Source organism: Pipistrellus hanaki (genome assembly GCF_964339955.1).
Source record: "Pipistrellus hanaki genome assembly, chromosome: 2".
NCBI classification, from domain to species: domain Eukaryota; kingdom Metazoa; phylum Chordata; class Mammalia; order Chiroptera; family Vespertilionidae; genus Pipistrellus; species Pipistrellus hanaki.
In genome coordinates this window covers 20,535,404-20,550,515 of record NC_140504.1, presented here as the reverse complement: position 1 = coordinate 20,550,515, position 15,112 = coordinate 20,535,404, and the positions used below count along the sequence as shown (strand labels likewise).

The 15,112-nt window shown below is 41.7% G+C and overlaps 1 protein-coding gene and 1 long non-coding RNA gene across 2 annotated transcripts in view; one reads left to right on the top strand and one right to left on the bottom strand.

The window, feature by feature from the left end:
- The window catches only part of GFM1 (G elongation factor mitochondrial 1), a 41,207-nt gene extending 32,698 nt beyond the window's left edge, over positions 1–8,509 (bottom strand). Inside the window, exons 1-5 of the mRNA XM_084876018.1 lie at positions 8,408–8,509; positions 7,081–7,233; positions 5,544–5,676; positions 4,379–4,583; positions 2,452–2,568 (exon numbers count right to left, since the gene is read on the bottom strand). Of these exons, the coding sequence (XP_084732144.1) occupies positions 2,452–2,568; positions 4,379–4,583; positions 5,544–5,676; positions 7,081–7,233; positions 8,408–8,497 (698 nt within the window). The 5' untranslated portion in view covers positions 8,498–8,509. The remainder of the gene's footprint in view (positions 1–2,451; positions 2,569–4,378; positions 4,584–5,543; positions 5,677–7,080; positions 7,234–8,407) is intronic.
- LOC311618477 overlaps positions 1–15,112 on the top strand; it is a 384,318-nt gene that overhangs the window by 150,267 nt on the left and 218,939 nt on the right. The window lies entirely within an intron of this gene.

Here is a 15,112-nt window from a genome sequence, read left to right as displayed (position 1 = left end):
TAGCATTTGCTACAGTATGGATGGAACTGGAGAGCATTATGCTAAGCCAGTGGTCAGCAAACTCATTAGTCAACAGAGCCAAATATCAACAGTACAACGATTGAAATTTCTTTTGCGAGCTAAATTTTTTAAACTTAAATTTCGTCTAATGCCACTTCTTCAAAATAGACTTGCCTAGGCTGTGGTATTTTGTGGAAGAGCCACACTGAAGGCGTCAAAGAGCCTCATGTGGCTCACGAAATGCAGTTTGCCAACCATGGTGCTAAGCAAAATAAGTCAGTCAGAGAAAGATAAATATCACATGATCTCATTCATTTGTGGAATATAATGAACAACAAACTGATGAACAAAAAACAGGTCCAGAGACAGAGAATCATTGATCAGACCATCAAACCTCAGAGGGAAGGTAGGGGAGGGCGTGGGGTAAGGGGGAGAAATCAGCCAAAGGACTTGTGTGCATGCATGTAAGCCTAACCAATGGACAGACACCAGTGGGGTTGAGGGCATGAGTGGGGGTGGGGGGACAATGCGGTGATAAGGACACATATTGATGTATATCAATAAAGGGGGGGGGGGGGAGTTTACTAAATACAACAGACTCTTCAACCTTAGCCCCAGTTCTCCATTCCTTAGTAGAAGCCAAATAGGTAAGAGACACAGATAAAATACATACAAAGCAAAAGCCAACTGCAAATACTTGATACTTAGAAATATTAGAATGAAAGTTTTCAAAGTATCTTTAAAATTGAAACTAATGTCAAAAAAAATAGTAATCTCTTCAGAAAACATGTACCTAAATAAAAAAGCAAAAGCCAATTGCAAATACTTCTAAAGAATGTTCTTCATAGTCATTAGAACTTAATTTCTTCCTTTCTGTGAAACTCTTTAGTGCTTAGACTTTTATGTCAGAGTCAAAATATACAAACCCAGTGGTCCAGGGCTGGGAAAGGGGACAGGTATATTAAGAAGTTACACCTGTGGTTCTGATGTATAACAAGTTTAAAAGCCTCTAATTTAGAAGACAGATACTTGTGCCCTGGTAATTCTGGGGAAGTGGATTTGTTTGTTTATTTACCAACATTTTTTGAGTCCCTGTTATGTACCATACACCTCTAAGGCTGGGGAAAATAGCAATGAATAAAGCTGATAAAAATCCCTGTGCTCTTGGGCCTTACATTGTAAGGAATAATATACAAACTTGCAGTCATTACTCAGTTGTCACACAAGAAGTGTGAAAAACACTTCATCTGCTGGACAGCTCCCATCTTTTTCCTGCCCACAAGATGGCTGATCAAGATAAATTCTGTATTTAACTGATCACGACATCCTTTGCCTACCCGCCAGATCAGCAATCCTAGTTCCATGGCAAAGGAAGGAAACCCCTCAAGAAGTACCTCTGGAAAACCTGCCAGGCTGCTGAGGCCACTCTTCAGAACAAAGGACCATTTAGGAATCCCCCACATTGTCAGATTAGTGCCACTCAATTGGTCTGTAGACCTGCAACATCAGCATCTTTGGGAGCTTTCCAAAATGCACACTGCAGGCCCCACCCTAATATCTACTGAATCAGAATCTCTGGAGGTGGATACAAGAATATGTGTTTGTGCCGAAACCGGTTTGGCTCAGTGGATACAGCGTTGGCCTGCAGACTGAAAGGTCCCGGGTTTGATTTCGGTCAAGGGCATGTACCTTGGTTGCGGGCACATCCCCAGTTGGGGGTGTGCAAGAGGCAGCTGATCGATGATTCTCTCTCATCGATGTTTCTAGCTCTCTATCCCTCTCTCTTCCTCTCTGTAAAAAAATCAATAAAATATATTAAAAAAAAAAAAAGAATATGTGTTTGTTAAAGCTCTCCAGGTGATTTTCCTGAATGCCATGGTTTGATAATCGCTGAGAAACTATAGTGATTTGTATGTGAAAGTCACTCAAAAGTTGATTGATGAACCAAATACCATATCAGTTACCAATTTGCTTCTTGTATTGCCTAAACCACATCTGTACAATCTTTAACTGCTTTTTACATATTAATCTCTTTATCTTTGCAATGCTATGAAATAGGTAGAGGGAATATTTATGACGCCTATTTTCTTCCTAGTTTTTATCACAATATCCAGAATATGGTTGCTCCCCTAAAAGTCTGCAGATTGAATGAATTGATGAATGGACACAACATTACATACTAGCTCAGGCTGAAAGCCTCCTTCCACCACAACATGCAGGTCATAATACGATGCAAATATATTACCCACCAAGTAACATACTCTCCTTGGAATGAATACTAAGCAAAATGGGAAGCAACTAGGATTAAAGGCACTAAAATAAAATCATCTTAGAGGATATTCTTCCAGCCACATTTCAAAAAGTTGTTTGTTTCAGTAACTCATCCTTTTCCTTCTCATTAATACTTTTTTAAATGTAAGAGATATTTTACAGTATATTTTTAATACTTACCCAAAGTCTCCATCAAAATAGATGGCTCGTTCCTCAATAAGATCTATAATACCTTTAAAGTCACCCTCCAAACCAATGGGTATCTGCACAAATGCTGCATTATGATTTAGTTTAGACCTGAAAAACAAAAATACATATACTTACCTCCATTTTTCTCCCCAAGTCCCTTTGAAATTAAAAAAAAAAAAAAAGTAGAAAGAAATCAAATGGCAGATGCTGTAGCTCTGAGAGGGGTGTCATCAGCAGTCAGAACAGAAGATATACAGTAAAGCAGTTGAGAACAAACTGACAGCCAAACTCATCATGCTCACAAAGCTACAACCTTATTTAGGCAATAAAAAGAACTCTAAAAGGATAGTAGGATAACTATGTCCACATCTCATTCTTGAATCAGCTGACTCTAGTGAAACAGAGTATAGCTATCTAAAGAGAATCTTGGAAGAAAACTCTCAGAGCAGGTGTTAAAATCAGACCCTGTAACTCCATCAGCCACAGCTACTGAATAAAAATTACACTCACAGACAGGGATTCTCACTTAAGAGAAATATGTTCTTGCTACCTAGATTCTATGTGCCCATCTATGATCATTGCTAGGTAACTAGAAATCACCAAATATTTGAAGGAAACCAATAGCTTGAAAGAGAGGTATAAGCTCAAGAAATAGTACTAACTTCCAAGGAGAGAGATCCTAGAAGAAAATAAAATGTAAAGGTCTGAGAAGTAATTATCTCTATTAATAAAAATATTCCAATAAAAGAGAAAGTTTATGGAAATTAACTATATATAATCGCTGAAATTAAAAAGAACAAATAGGCTAAATAACTGAAAGGATGCAGATGAATAGCAGATTAGTGAACTAGAAGACTGACCTCAAGAATTAGCTCATTGACCAGTCCAAAACAGAGACATAAAGTATGGCAGAGAGACCAGATGCACAAGTTTCAAAATCTTTTTAATGGGAGTTACAAAATGAGAAAAAAGGTAAAAAGAGTAGAGCAAACCAAATTAGCCAAATAGATGCTAAAAGAGAATATTCCTAAAATTCAGAAAAAGACAGCAGAAAGAGTTCCTATTTTGCCAACCATAATTAAAATATAGTAATAAAGATGAAAAGTAAAAATGTTTCATTTTACCAAGAAAATTTTACAGGTATCCAATAAAGGACAAATTTCACTCTCATATTCTCAAATATATCACTTTTATCAAAGTGCACACAGCAATATGGTCACTTAATGTTCCTCAACACTGGATGTTTTGTCATCAGACACATCACTCTTAGTCTTTCCCTTATCAAGAACTTTGCTGCCTATGTCTCTCTCTTGCGTCTATCAGCTCTCTCTTGTGAAATGAGCTTCACTTACACATCTACAAGAGGTGAAAAGTGAGACCAACTCTTTTCAAAGGCTATCTGAAATACACAATTGTGCAATGCAGTACACTACAATTACCACTGTGTTACCCCTGGTACAGAGCGGAAGTATTCTCGTCTTAGCAGGTATTTGACCCTGAGAGCGAGGAAATACAGCATACTACTTAAGGGCATTAATTAAATTCCTCAAGTGAAGGTTAAACTAAAGGGGATCCTCTAGATTTTTCTAAATAAACACAAAGTACTTTTAGAATCTACTTTAGATTATAACTTCTCTAATTATAGCAAAACAGCTTAAATTGCCAGATTATTTTCTGACTGCACCTTCAGCATCCGTACAATTCAAGTAATATTTTCCCCACTTTAGAGAGAAGGCAATTGATGAGATCACACCATAAACGAAAACCAAACTACTGACTTCAATGCTCATTTACTAATCACTCAGTAAATAAAAGGGGTCGGGGGAATGTAAGGATAAGGCTTAATGACACTCATTGTTCTGGATATCAAGTTTATCATGCAGGTCATCACACCCTCTGATCTTCTAAGAGTCAGTACCTCATCTGCTGCAGCGCCCTGGTGGGGTTGGAGCCCATTCGGTCCAGTTTGTTAATGAAAGTGAGAAATGGAACATTGTAGCGCTTCATCTGCCGATTCACGGTCATGGTCTGGCACTGCACCCCTCCGACCGCACAGACAACAAGGACTGCGCCGTCCAACACTCGCAGGGACCTTTCAACTTCTATCGTGAAGTCCACATGCCCTAAAAGAGACAAGTGAGTGAGGGCCTTAAAGAGCAGCCTGAAGTTTTACAACATGCACAATTAAAAGTTTCTGTATCTCTGCTCATCACATAAGGCTTCTAATTAGAATGTAAATTTTTAAAGTCACCGATACCATTCCCTCACCATAAGGTCCAGGGGCCCAACAAGATCACTTCAAAAAGATACATGGGCATGGGAACCTCTGGACTCAGCTACAACATGCAAAAGGCACACACCTTCCTACTCACCATTTATTAGCACTATTTTTCAGGGAAACCACAGAAGGATGAGGGAGGCGCTCTAGGCCCCAAGTCAAACTTCTCTAACAGAGACTCAGTCACACTTCTTAGTAGCCTATCTAATAAAAGTGTAACATGCAAATTGACCATCACTCCGACACACATGGTGGCTGCCCTCATGTGGATACAAAATGGCCACCACAAGATGGCCAGCAGGGGAGGGCAGTTGGAGGCAATCAAGCCTGCAGGGGAGGGCAGTTAGGGGTGACCAGGCTGGCTGAGGAGGGAAGTTGGGGGCAAACAAGCTGGCAGGGGAGCAGTTAGGCATCCATCAAACTGGCAGAGGAGTGGTTAGGGAGTGATCAGGCTGGCAGACAGAAGCGATTTAGGGGCAATCAGGAAGGCAGGCAGGCGAGTAGTTGGGAGCCAGCAGTCCTGGATTGTGAGAGGGATGTCCAACTGCCCATTTAGGCCCGATCCAAATAGGATGTCCAAATAGGATCAGGCCTAAACATGCAGTCAGACATCCCTCGAGGGGTCCCAGATTAGAGAGGGTGCAGGCTGGGCTGAGGGACACCCCCCCGGCCCCGCCCCCCAAGCACGAATTTTGTCCAGGGGGCCTCTAGTTAATTGATACTCAAATATAAGCTGTGTCACAGTACAGGGAAGAGCTCACTGTGCCTCTGGCCCAAACAAGCTGCAATAAAAGAGAAACCTCACCGGGAGTATCTATAATGTTGATGTTGACATCTTTCCACATGGTATAAGTAGCTGCTGACTGAATAGTGATTCCTCTTTGTCTTTCTAGTTCCATGGAGTCCATGACAGCACCAACTCCATCTTTACCTTTCACCTAAACACAAAGACAGCAATTCAGAGTTCTCTGTCCCTACATGCAGAAACAAAGACATTTTTTACAGAGATGGAACCAGAGCACAAGTAGTTAAATGATGCAATTAACAGAGAAGTCTCATTTGTCAAACCATATCATCTCATGAAATAGAAAGCCGATACAGATTTTGCCCTCCATTACCTGCCTAACCCTTTTTTCATCCGTTCTTAGCAACTACTGCCATAGAGCAGTCACCCAGTCTCAGAGCCATCCTTCGGACTGCTCCTGCCCACCAGCCCTCTGCTGATCTGTGCGGAGATGTTCAGAGAACAGCTCTGCCTGCTCTGCTATTTGTGGATTTTGAGGCCCCGTAGGGGAGGATTCAGCTTTCAAAGTATGGGATTTAAGAAGATGATCTTCATCTGAAGAAATATTTTTGAATGGAAAGGTGTTACTCATTGATATGTAATTTCTTCAGGAGAGTTTCGAGATTTTATTAAATTTTTTTTTCCTGGTTCAGATATTTTTTAAACCACGGTAGGTCCTCGGGTTATATCAGAGATCCGTTTCTACGGCACTACAGTAAGTCGGAACGCACCTACATAAGCACCTACGTCACTCACGTGGAGTAATGAAATGAAATGGTAAAAAAAAAATTTAAAAGATAACAATTCCTGACCTTTACTTGTGGTAAATACAGTAAATAATAAAAAACATAAAGCACATAAGTACATACGTTGAAATGACGAAACTTTTTTTTTTTTAAATAAATAAATGGGAGATGGCGACGTAACCACAAAATGACATACATGGAGTCCGATATCACCCGAGGACTGTTTGTATTAAGCTCATCATTTTATTTATTTATTTTTAATATATTTTATTGAATTTTTTTAACAGAGAGGAAGGGAGAGGGATAGAGAGTTAGAAACATCAATCAGCTGTCTCCTGCACGCCCCACACTGGGGATGTGCCCGAAACCAAGGTACATGCTCTTGACCGGAATCGAACCTGGGACCCTTCAGTCCACAGGCTGATGCTCTATCCACTGAGCCAAACCAGTTAGGGCTATGCATCATTTTAAGTCTTCTTTTCCCACTTAACATTATAAACACCTCTCCATAACATTAAAAAAAATTATGTAAATACTATTTTAATGGCCACTTAAGGATACATCACATTACATAATTTAACATTCTCAAAAGACCACCTTTTCAGTATACCTACAATGATGATCACTAGATCGATTCTTCAGAGCAATATTTCAAGCCTCCTTGAGCTATCCACTGTATAATATGACTTTGATTAAAGATCCACTGCTACCATTCTTTAAACCTTTCCGGGTTTTGTAAAGTTTGTTAAATCATAACCACAAAACAATTAAAACCAAGCTCTAACTCACCAGAATCAACACAAACCACATACCTCATGCATCTTTGCGATTCTGCCAGTGTAGTAAAGCACTCGTTCTGTTAACGTCGTTTTCCCAGAATCAATGTGAGCTGAGATTCCAATATTTCTTATTCTTTCATTAGGAATCTTTCCTGATGAACACCATCTGCAGACCTTCCAATTAACCTGGAGGGGAAAAAAAAAAAAAAAAAAAAAAAAAGCCCAATTCATTGCACATTTTACAAGGTAACAACAGGCAAAATGGGTTGGTGGACATCTTTCCTCCAAGGAATCTCAATGGACACAAAAATCATCTGAGATAATCGGGAAAGGAAGAGCAAATGTCTCAGCCTGCAACTCTTATAATCAAAGGAGAGAATGCAAGAAAGGACAGAAAATATATATTCTTAAAAAGAATTAAATTTTTTTAAAAAAAGATGCATTAAAATAAATTCAGCAAAAGGAGCACACTTTTAGGGAATGTTACAGGTTTGAAAACATAAAGTAGCTGTTGGGGCTGATAAAATCAGAAAGACAGCTCCCAATAGCCACTTTACTAGGAAATAGCTTTTAGTTTACATTTTACTTTGATTCCCCCTACCCCACCTGTATTGTGGTTCACAGTAAGGAAGAATGTTCGAGGCCTCTATGCACTGGTGCCAAGAGCTCCAAGGCAGCCTGCAAAAAGTTTCCAATTCCTTCTATTCCCAAACAATGACATTTAAAAAAAAAAAATACACCCCACTTTCTATTAACCAGGGAAGGAGATCAAATCTTGCATTTATGGAATCAAGACACAATATAAGCCTCTTCCTACAGGCCTGTACATCCAAAATGCACCGCAGCCACCTTTGGGGAGAGGAAAGAGGCCTTGGAAAAGGTGGGTCAGCATTAGCCGGAATCTGGGTGACAGGCGCGTAGTGGAGACAACCCCAGGGATACCAGTGAGCAAAGCAGAGGAGGCGGCGGTCTGCGGGACAGGAAGGGCTCAACTCCCGCCGAACCCCACTTCATCCTGCGCCCCCAGCGAAGGGCAGAACCCAGACCTCAGTACCCGGAGGCTCGCGGGCCTCATGCAACCTCCGGGGCAGGCGGACCAGCCACCCTGGAGGGAAAGGAGCACTTGATAAAGAGTCGGAGGCCCTGGGTTCGAGCCTGGGACACACTCCATTGTTCAGCTGTGTTGCCCTTCCCGCCAGTCACTTGTCCTCTTTAAGGTGCAACCTCCCAGGGCTGCCAGCACAGTCACAAAAGAGGCGCCAGGGGGGGAAGAAGGGGTGTTAGCACCAGCCCGCCCCGGAGGGCCGCCAGGTCCCAGGGCCGCCCCCCGGGCCGGCCTCGCCTCGCCGGGCACGGATACCTGCTGCCCCCGCCAGCCCAGGGCGGCCGGGGCCCACGGCAGCGGCCCGCGGCCCACCGCCGAGGCGAAGGCTGCGCCCAGCAGCCGCATGGCACACACAGCGCAAGCACGCAGGCCCCGCGGCGCCGGTCCGCTCCGCAGCCCGCACCGCAGCGCGAGCGCTCAAAGTCACGCCGGCGACCAGGGCCGCAGGAGCACTTCCGGGGCGAAGGACGCGAGGGGTCACCGAGGGGAAAGAGGGAGGGGCGTTTCCGGGCCTCAGAGCAGAGCGGCGCCCTCCGCGGGCCGGGCGCCCTCTGCCGGGATGGAAGAGAAAGTGCAACCGCTTTGCCTGCTCTATGCACGCTTTTGCATATTCCTGGAAAGATGCAAGCCTTTAAACGTGCAAGCTTCCCCCATAGAGCAATGTGGAGAAATGTTTATGACAGGATTTAAGTGAAAAAGATGCAAACTTTTTTTTGGTGCTAGTTTTGTTGTTTTTAATTTTTTTATTATTTTTTTAAGTAAATCTTTATTGTTCAGATTATTACAATTGTTTCTCCTTCCCCCAACCCCCACAAACTTTTTTTTTTACCTATGCTATAACAAATATAAAAAATAATTATCTGGAAAACATGACCTGAAGGGAACAAGGAAAGAACTGTCAATTATTTGTGCATTTTCTCATTTCGAGGTGTTCCGCCATGTTTGCTGTTTATTAATGTTATATGTCCAGTCCAAGGAACACAGCATCCTTAATGATTCCTCGTGAATCTCTTAGCGGCATCTCAGACTTAGCGCCCAAAACGGAGCTCCTGATCTTGCTCCCGAACCCTTCAGCAGTCTTCATTGCATAAATGGAAACTCTGCTGAGTTGCCCATATCACAAGAGTTTGTCACTCTGACACCACTCTTTGACACCCTCCATCTGTCAACATGTGCTATAGGCTCTGCCTTCAAAAATAGACCCAAAGCTGCCCCTCTACCTCCCTCTCCAGCACTGCCACCCCCACAGAAACCTGGGGGAGATAGCTGTCTATTCTCAAAAACAGTAACCACCCAGGTCATGCAATTTCCTGCTGCAAACACTCATGCAGTGAATTCATTGTTGCTGTTATCTGTACTTTTGTGCAGATTTGAAATTTTTCATAATAACTTTTTTTAAAAAGTGCAATGGCATCCCCTCCTGTCAGAGTAAGCACCCCTGGCCCCGCTGGAGCAGCTAAGCCAATGCAGCTCTCCTCCCCTGGCCTGGGTGCTCCAGCCACATGGGCCTCTTGGCTTACCCTCACATGGCCAGGCTCCTCGTTCCTCCCCGGACAGCAGCGGGCCTCTTTCCCTTATGTTCTTCTGTCAGTTCAAAGAGCCTCTAGCAGTGAGATGCTCCCTGATGAACTCATCTAAAACAGCAAGCTCCTCCCTTCTCATGCTGCTTCATTTGCCTGCAGAGCACTGCTTAGGTATCCTATCTAATGAAAGCGTAGTATGCAGATTGACCATCACTCCAACACACAAGATGGCTGCCCCTATGTGGTCAAAGATTCTGCCCCTATGTGGACACAAGATGGCCACCACAAGATGGCCAGCAGGGGAGGGCAGTTGTGGGGGATCAGGCCATCAGTTAGGGGTGACTGGGTTGACAGAGGAGGGCTACTGGGGGAGACCAGGCCTGCAGGGGAGGGCAGTTGGGGGCGATCAGGCTGGCATGGGAGCAGTTAGGCATCAATCAGGCTGGTATGGGAGTGGTTAGGGGGTGATCAGGCTGGCAGGCAGAAATAGTTAGGGCAGGCAGGCAGGCAAGCAAGCAGGCGAGCAGTTGGGAACCAGCAGTCCTAGATTGTGAGAGCATGTCCAATGCCTGTTTAGGCCTGATCCCAGATTAGACAGGGTGTAGGCTGGGCTGAGGGACACCACTGCCCCCCATGCACAAATTTCATGCACCAGGCCTCTAGTATCCAGATATTTGAAATACCTGTTTATTATCTACCAATGGGAATATCAATTCCATAAGGACAGTGATTGGTTTTGTTAATTGCTGTAACCCTGTATGTACTAGATGTTCAGTAAGTATTTTTTTTTTTAATGAATGAATGAATGAATCAGATAAAAAAAAAAATAGAAATAAATTACAAGGACAAAAACATCAGACTCAATGATGAATTTGAATCATCTATGTATTAATTTATAATGATTTGTAAGCTGCTTTGATAAATTCATTAAAATTGAATATATCTTTAAATAAACTTTTTCATTTACAGATTTTAAAATTTTAGTCTTTATAAGCTTTTATATGTATTTGGCTAAAATATATAATTTTATAAGTGGTAATAAAATTAAGGTTTTTACTTTAATTTTAAAATAATTATCTCTTCTCTGTATATAAAAGGCTAATATGCTAAGTGTCTGACCATCCAACTGGCCGCTATGATGCTCACTGACCACCAGGGGACAGACACTCAACACAGGAGCTTCCATGATGCACACTGGCCATTTTCAGAGAAACGGCACCACAGACCTGGCACCCACAAAGCAGTACTCAGCTTCCCCATGTGGGACACAGGCCCCGCCACCACCCCAGAGAGACAGCCCACCAAATTGCAGCTAATGCTGCTGAGGCCCCCATGGCACAAAATGCAGCCCCCAGCCCAGCCCAGAAACAGTCGCTGTGGGTGCTGGGTAATGATGTCACGTAGCAATGCCCAGCTTCCTCTCCCTAGTGACTAGCCTCTTTGGAGTTTCTTCAGCCCAGGAACATGACTTGCTTTATAGCCAGGTACAAACATTTTACATTTTAACCAAATATCTATGAAGCGTTTTCCCATGCCTCATCTCATTTAATCCTCACAGAAGTCCTGAAGTAGATAAATAAGAGACTTGCTGGAATCCTCTTTTATTTTTCCTTAGCTGGAAATTGGAGATTTAAAAAGTTTAGAAACATGACCTGACTAAAAAGAGGAAATGGTGGACCTTGAAAATGACTTCAGGTTTTCTCACTGCACAGAATATAGTCAAACACTGATGCAGTTAAATATTTTATCCTTTGTTCTCCCTTCATGATCTACAATAATAATCTGCTTTGTGTTGATATTTACTGCTGTGTTGCTGACAATTACCTGAAAGAAAGGTTGGGGTGCTTCACTGGGCTGGAAAAAGTTTAGCTACATCAGAAAGCAGGTCTAATTAAGTAAGTTTATTCTATATCTACAAAAGGCTAAAATGACGCACATATGCTAGATAAATATAAAGCTCTCGCTGGTGCCAATTGCACATGTGTGTTTCGATCTGCTATTGTCAATTGTAAGTTTGGTTGGTACTTCTGTTATATAGGCCGAATAGCAATATTAAAATATTTCTTCTACTTAATTTCCTTTCAATGTGCATGAATTCATGTACTGGCCACTAGTGTTAAATAAAAGTGTATCTATTACCACTTTAACAAAATTTCCTTCAGTAAAAATGCATACTCATGATCTTGTGTGTATATATATATTATTTCTATAATTAAACCAAGTATATTCTTATTTTTATTAATACCACTTGTAGCCAAAGTAATCAGCTTTGTTTTGTTTACATAGGAAATTGAAACACAGAAAACCAAGCACTATTTAGCTGAATTTTTATGAGTACACATAATTGCCTCTGTTAGGTTTTAAAGTAGTATGTATGTATACACTGAGTGGCCAGATTATTATGATCTCTGAACACATAACAAACTGACAAACTGGCCACTCAGAGTGTGTGTGTGTGTGTGTGTGTGTGTGTGTGTGTATTAGAGGCTTGGTGCATGAATTTGTGCATGGGTGGGGTCTGCCAGGGGGAGGGGACATGGGCAGTCGGCCTACCTGCTGGTTGAACTCCTGGTCAAGGGGCCAATTTGGATATTAGCCTTTTATTATATAGAATATACACTGAGTGGCCAAATTATTATGCATTCAGAGATCATAATAATCTGGCCACTCAATGTATATATATACTCCAAAATATTTGAACATTGTGTTAATTCAGTCATTTTATATGTATAAAGATAAATTGCAACTATCTTCAGTAGTCAAAACTTTGTATCACTTTTACTCAGAAATTGTCCAAATACCTAACAATCAATTTAACATTTTTAAAGTGTTGAGAAGTTGAATGAGGATTTGAAAAACTAAAGTTCTAGCTAAAATTTAACTAGAGCCATCTGTATACTGTTAAAAGATAAACTGAGGCACAGTGAGAATTTTGTTAGAGCAAAATCAATTCCAATAGGGCAGCGCCACCATGAAGTGTTTCAGAGTTCTCATCAGCTAGGGCAGTGGTCGGCAAACTGTGGTTCGAGAGCCACGTGTGGCTCACGAGCTGCGGTTTGCCGCTCTGTTGACTAATGAGTATGCCGACCACTGACTTAGACTCTCGATTCCAGTAATTACAGTCTGTTTTTGTTCCTTGTGCTTAAATCCCTATCCAGTGATCGGCAGACTCATTAGTCAACAGAGCCACAGTTTGCCGACCACTGAGTTAGGAGGAAGACTTAAAAGAGGAGGCCGAAGCAAAGCAGGGAGGTTCCCTGATTGGCTATAGCTTAGGCAGTTGTCTTATTTGGGAAAGCCTGTTTGTGTTTAGGTTTCAACTTCTTAGTCTTAAGGCATTGCAGGCTCAGGTTTTGCTTTGCTCTCAGGAGCTACAAATGGACTCCTTGTTTAATTAATTTAATAATACAAATATGAAAGTATTTCTGTAAAAGGCTAATTGCCTTCCCTAGTCAAGAAGAGAGGAGTTTAAATATAAGCCATATCGTTAAAAAGCCCTGAACATAAAAAGGTGTGGCCTTGAATATAAATAACATGGTTTCTTTAGACAGATAGCACAAAGGCTCTCCTGTTTGGGGTATCGTCTTCTAAGGTGCCTCTCAAGTGAAAGTCTTCAACATGTCCCAGTTCCCCAAGTGGTTACTGCAGTTCCTTGCTAATGGTGTGCCAGAGGGAGTGCAAGTCTATTCACTGACAAACCCATGAAAAATGGCCTGATGTGCTACCAAATGTAAAGCATTCTCACGTCGGTCTCAGGCTGACTCCTGACCTGACAATCATGTGGTTAGATGGCAACAGGGGTGGACAGAAGGATTCTCCCAAAGCAAGTGTCTCATACAAAGGCAAGACTGCGGTAACTTTTCATGGACAAATAATATGAAATGGTGGGAAAACAGAAGTTAGACGTGTTTATAGCCAAATTCACCCACGGACACCAAAGTCTCATTAGAACCTCCAAACCCCAGCATGACATTAGGGCCAACGATACCTTCAGAAGGCAGTTTACTGCCCAACCTATATAATCAGGGTCAGAGGGTCTTGAAAGGTCTCAGATATGAACACAATCACCAAACGGAAGGTCCTACTCATTGCAGTAAGGGTCCAGGTTGAGCCTTTGTAGAATCTCCAGATTGTCCCAGCCTGATCAGACTAAGACCACTCTTTAAGCTCATCCAGCTGCTGAAACAAAACGACCATAGACTGGTTGGCTTATAAACAATGGAAATTTTGTGTAGTTCTGGAGGCTGGGAAGTCCAAGAGCAAGGCAGAAGATTCGGTGTCTGGTGAGAAAATACTCCCTCATTCAAAGGCAGTCAACATCACTCTGTTCACATGGAAGAAAGGACAAGGAAGCTCTCTGAGTCTCTTATAAAATCACTAACTCTATTCATGAGGGCTCCACCCCCATCACCCAATCACACCCAATAGCCCCGTCTCGTCTCCAATTACCATCACACTGCCACGTGCAGGCACCATCTGATTCCAATGAGCTCTGGCAGGGCCCTGAGGCGGTAAAGGACAATGGAGTCAGGAAGGCAAGGAAAGCTTATCACTGAGACTGCCAGCACCAGGAAAACCTCCAAAGTGGCAAGGAGCCTAACTATGCAATTTGGCCTTATTACCAAGGCCACATTCGCCAAATTGTTTATATCCTTACATTCCCCTAAAACCCAGGGTTCCAGAAAGATCAATGTTGTCCGTTAAGAAAAAAATCTTACGTGAGCTACAGGCTACAGAGAGCCTTCTTTTTTACACTGGTTGACTTCAGCACTATGGTAAAAATAAATTGTGAAAAAAACTCATTTTCAGCATCATGTGAACATAAAGATTTGTCTAGTAGCACCTGAGAAAGTACTCTGGAATAAGAAATACATACATTTAATTTCTTTTTTTCCCCCTTAATTTCCATGGTAAATAAATTGGATTATCTAATGGTTATATGATGCATAGAAGTTATACTGTTTTAAGAAAAATTATTTATGAAGTGTTTTCACATTTGAATATAGTGATTCCAGTTGCCAGGATAATGATTTAGGCAACAGGAGAATAATGACAGTATCTATTCTTGAGATTCTGCTCTATCAAGTGAATTTATGCAAAAGTGTTCTTTACAATTTATGCCTTTTGACTCAATATGTTATGTTGTTAGTACACTAACGTATATAGAAAGGAAAAACTAACATCTTTAATAGATGCTAAGTCACTTTCCATTATAAAAATTAATGGATGCATATGTATCTTATCTTAGTGACTCATTTAAAGGCATGAAACACCAACTAGTAAAATGAACAGGATATGATATAGAAAACTAGAAGAGTGTAAGCACATTCATGTAATTCTATTTCCGGAGTTAAAAAAGGAAGATAGATTTTTTTGTTCTATTTTCCCCCTTGAAACAACAAAGACTTAAAGAGATAAAATTTTATATTCTAATAGA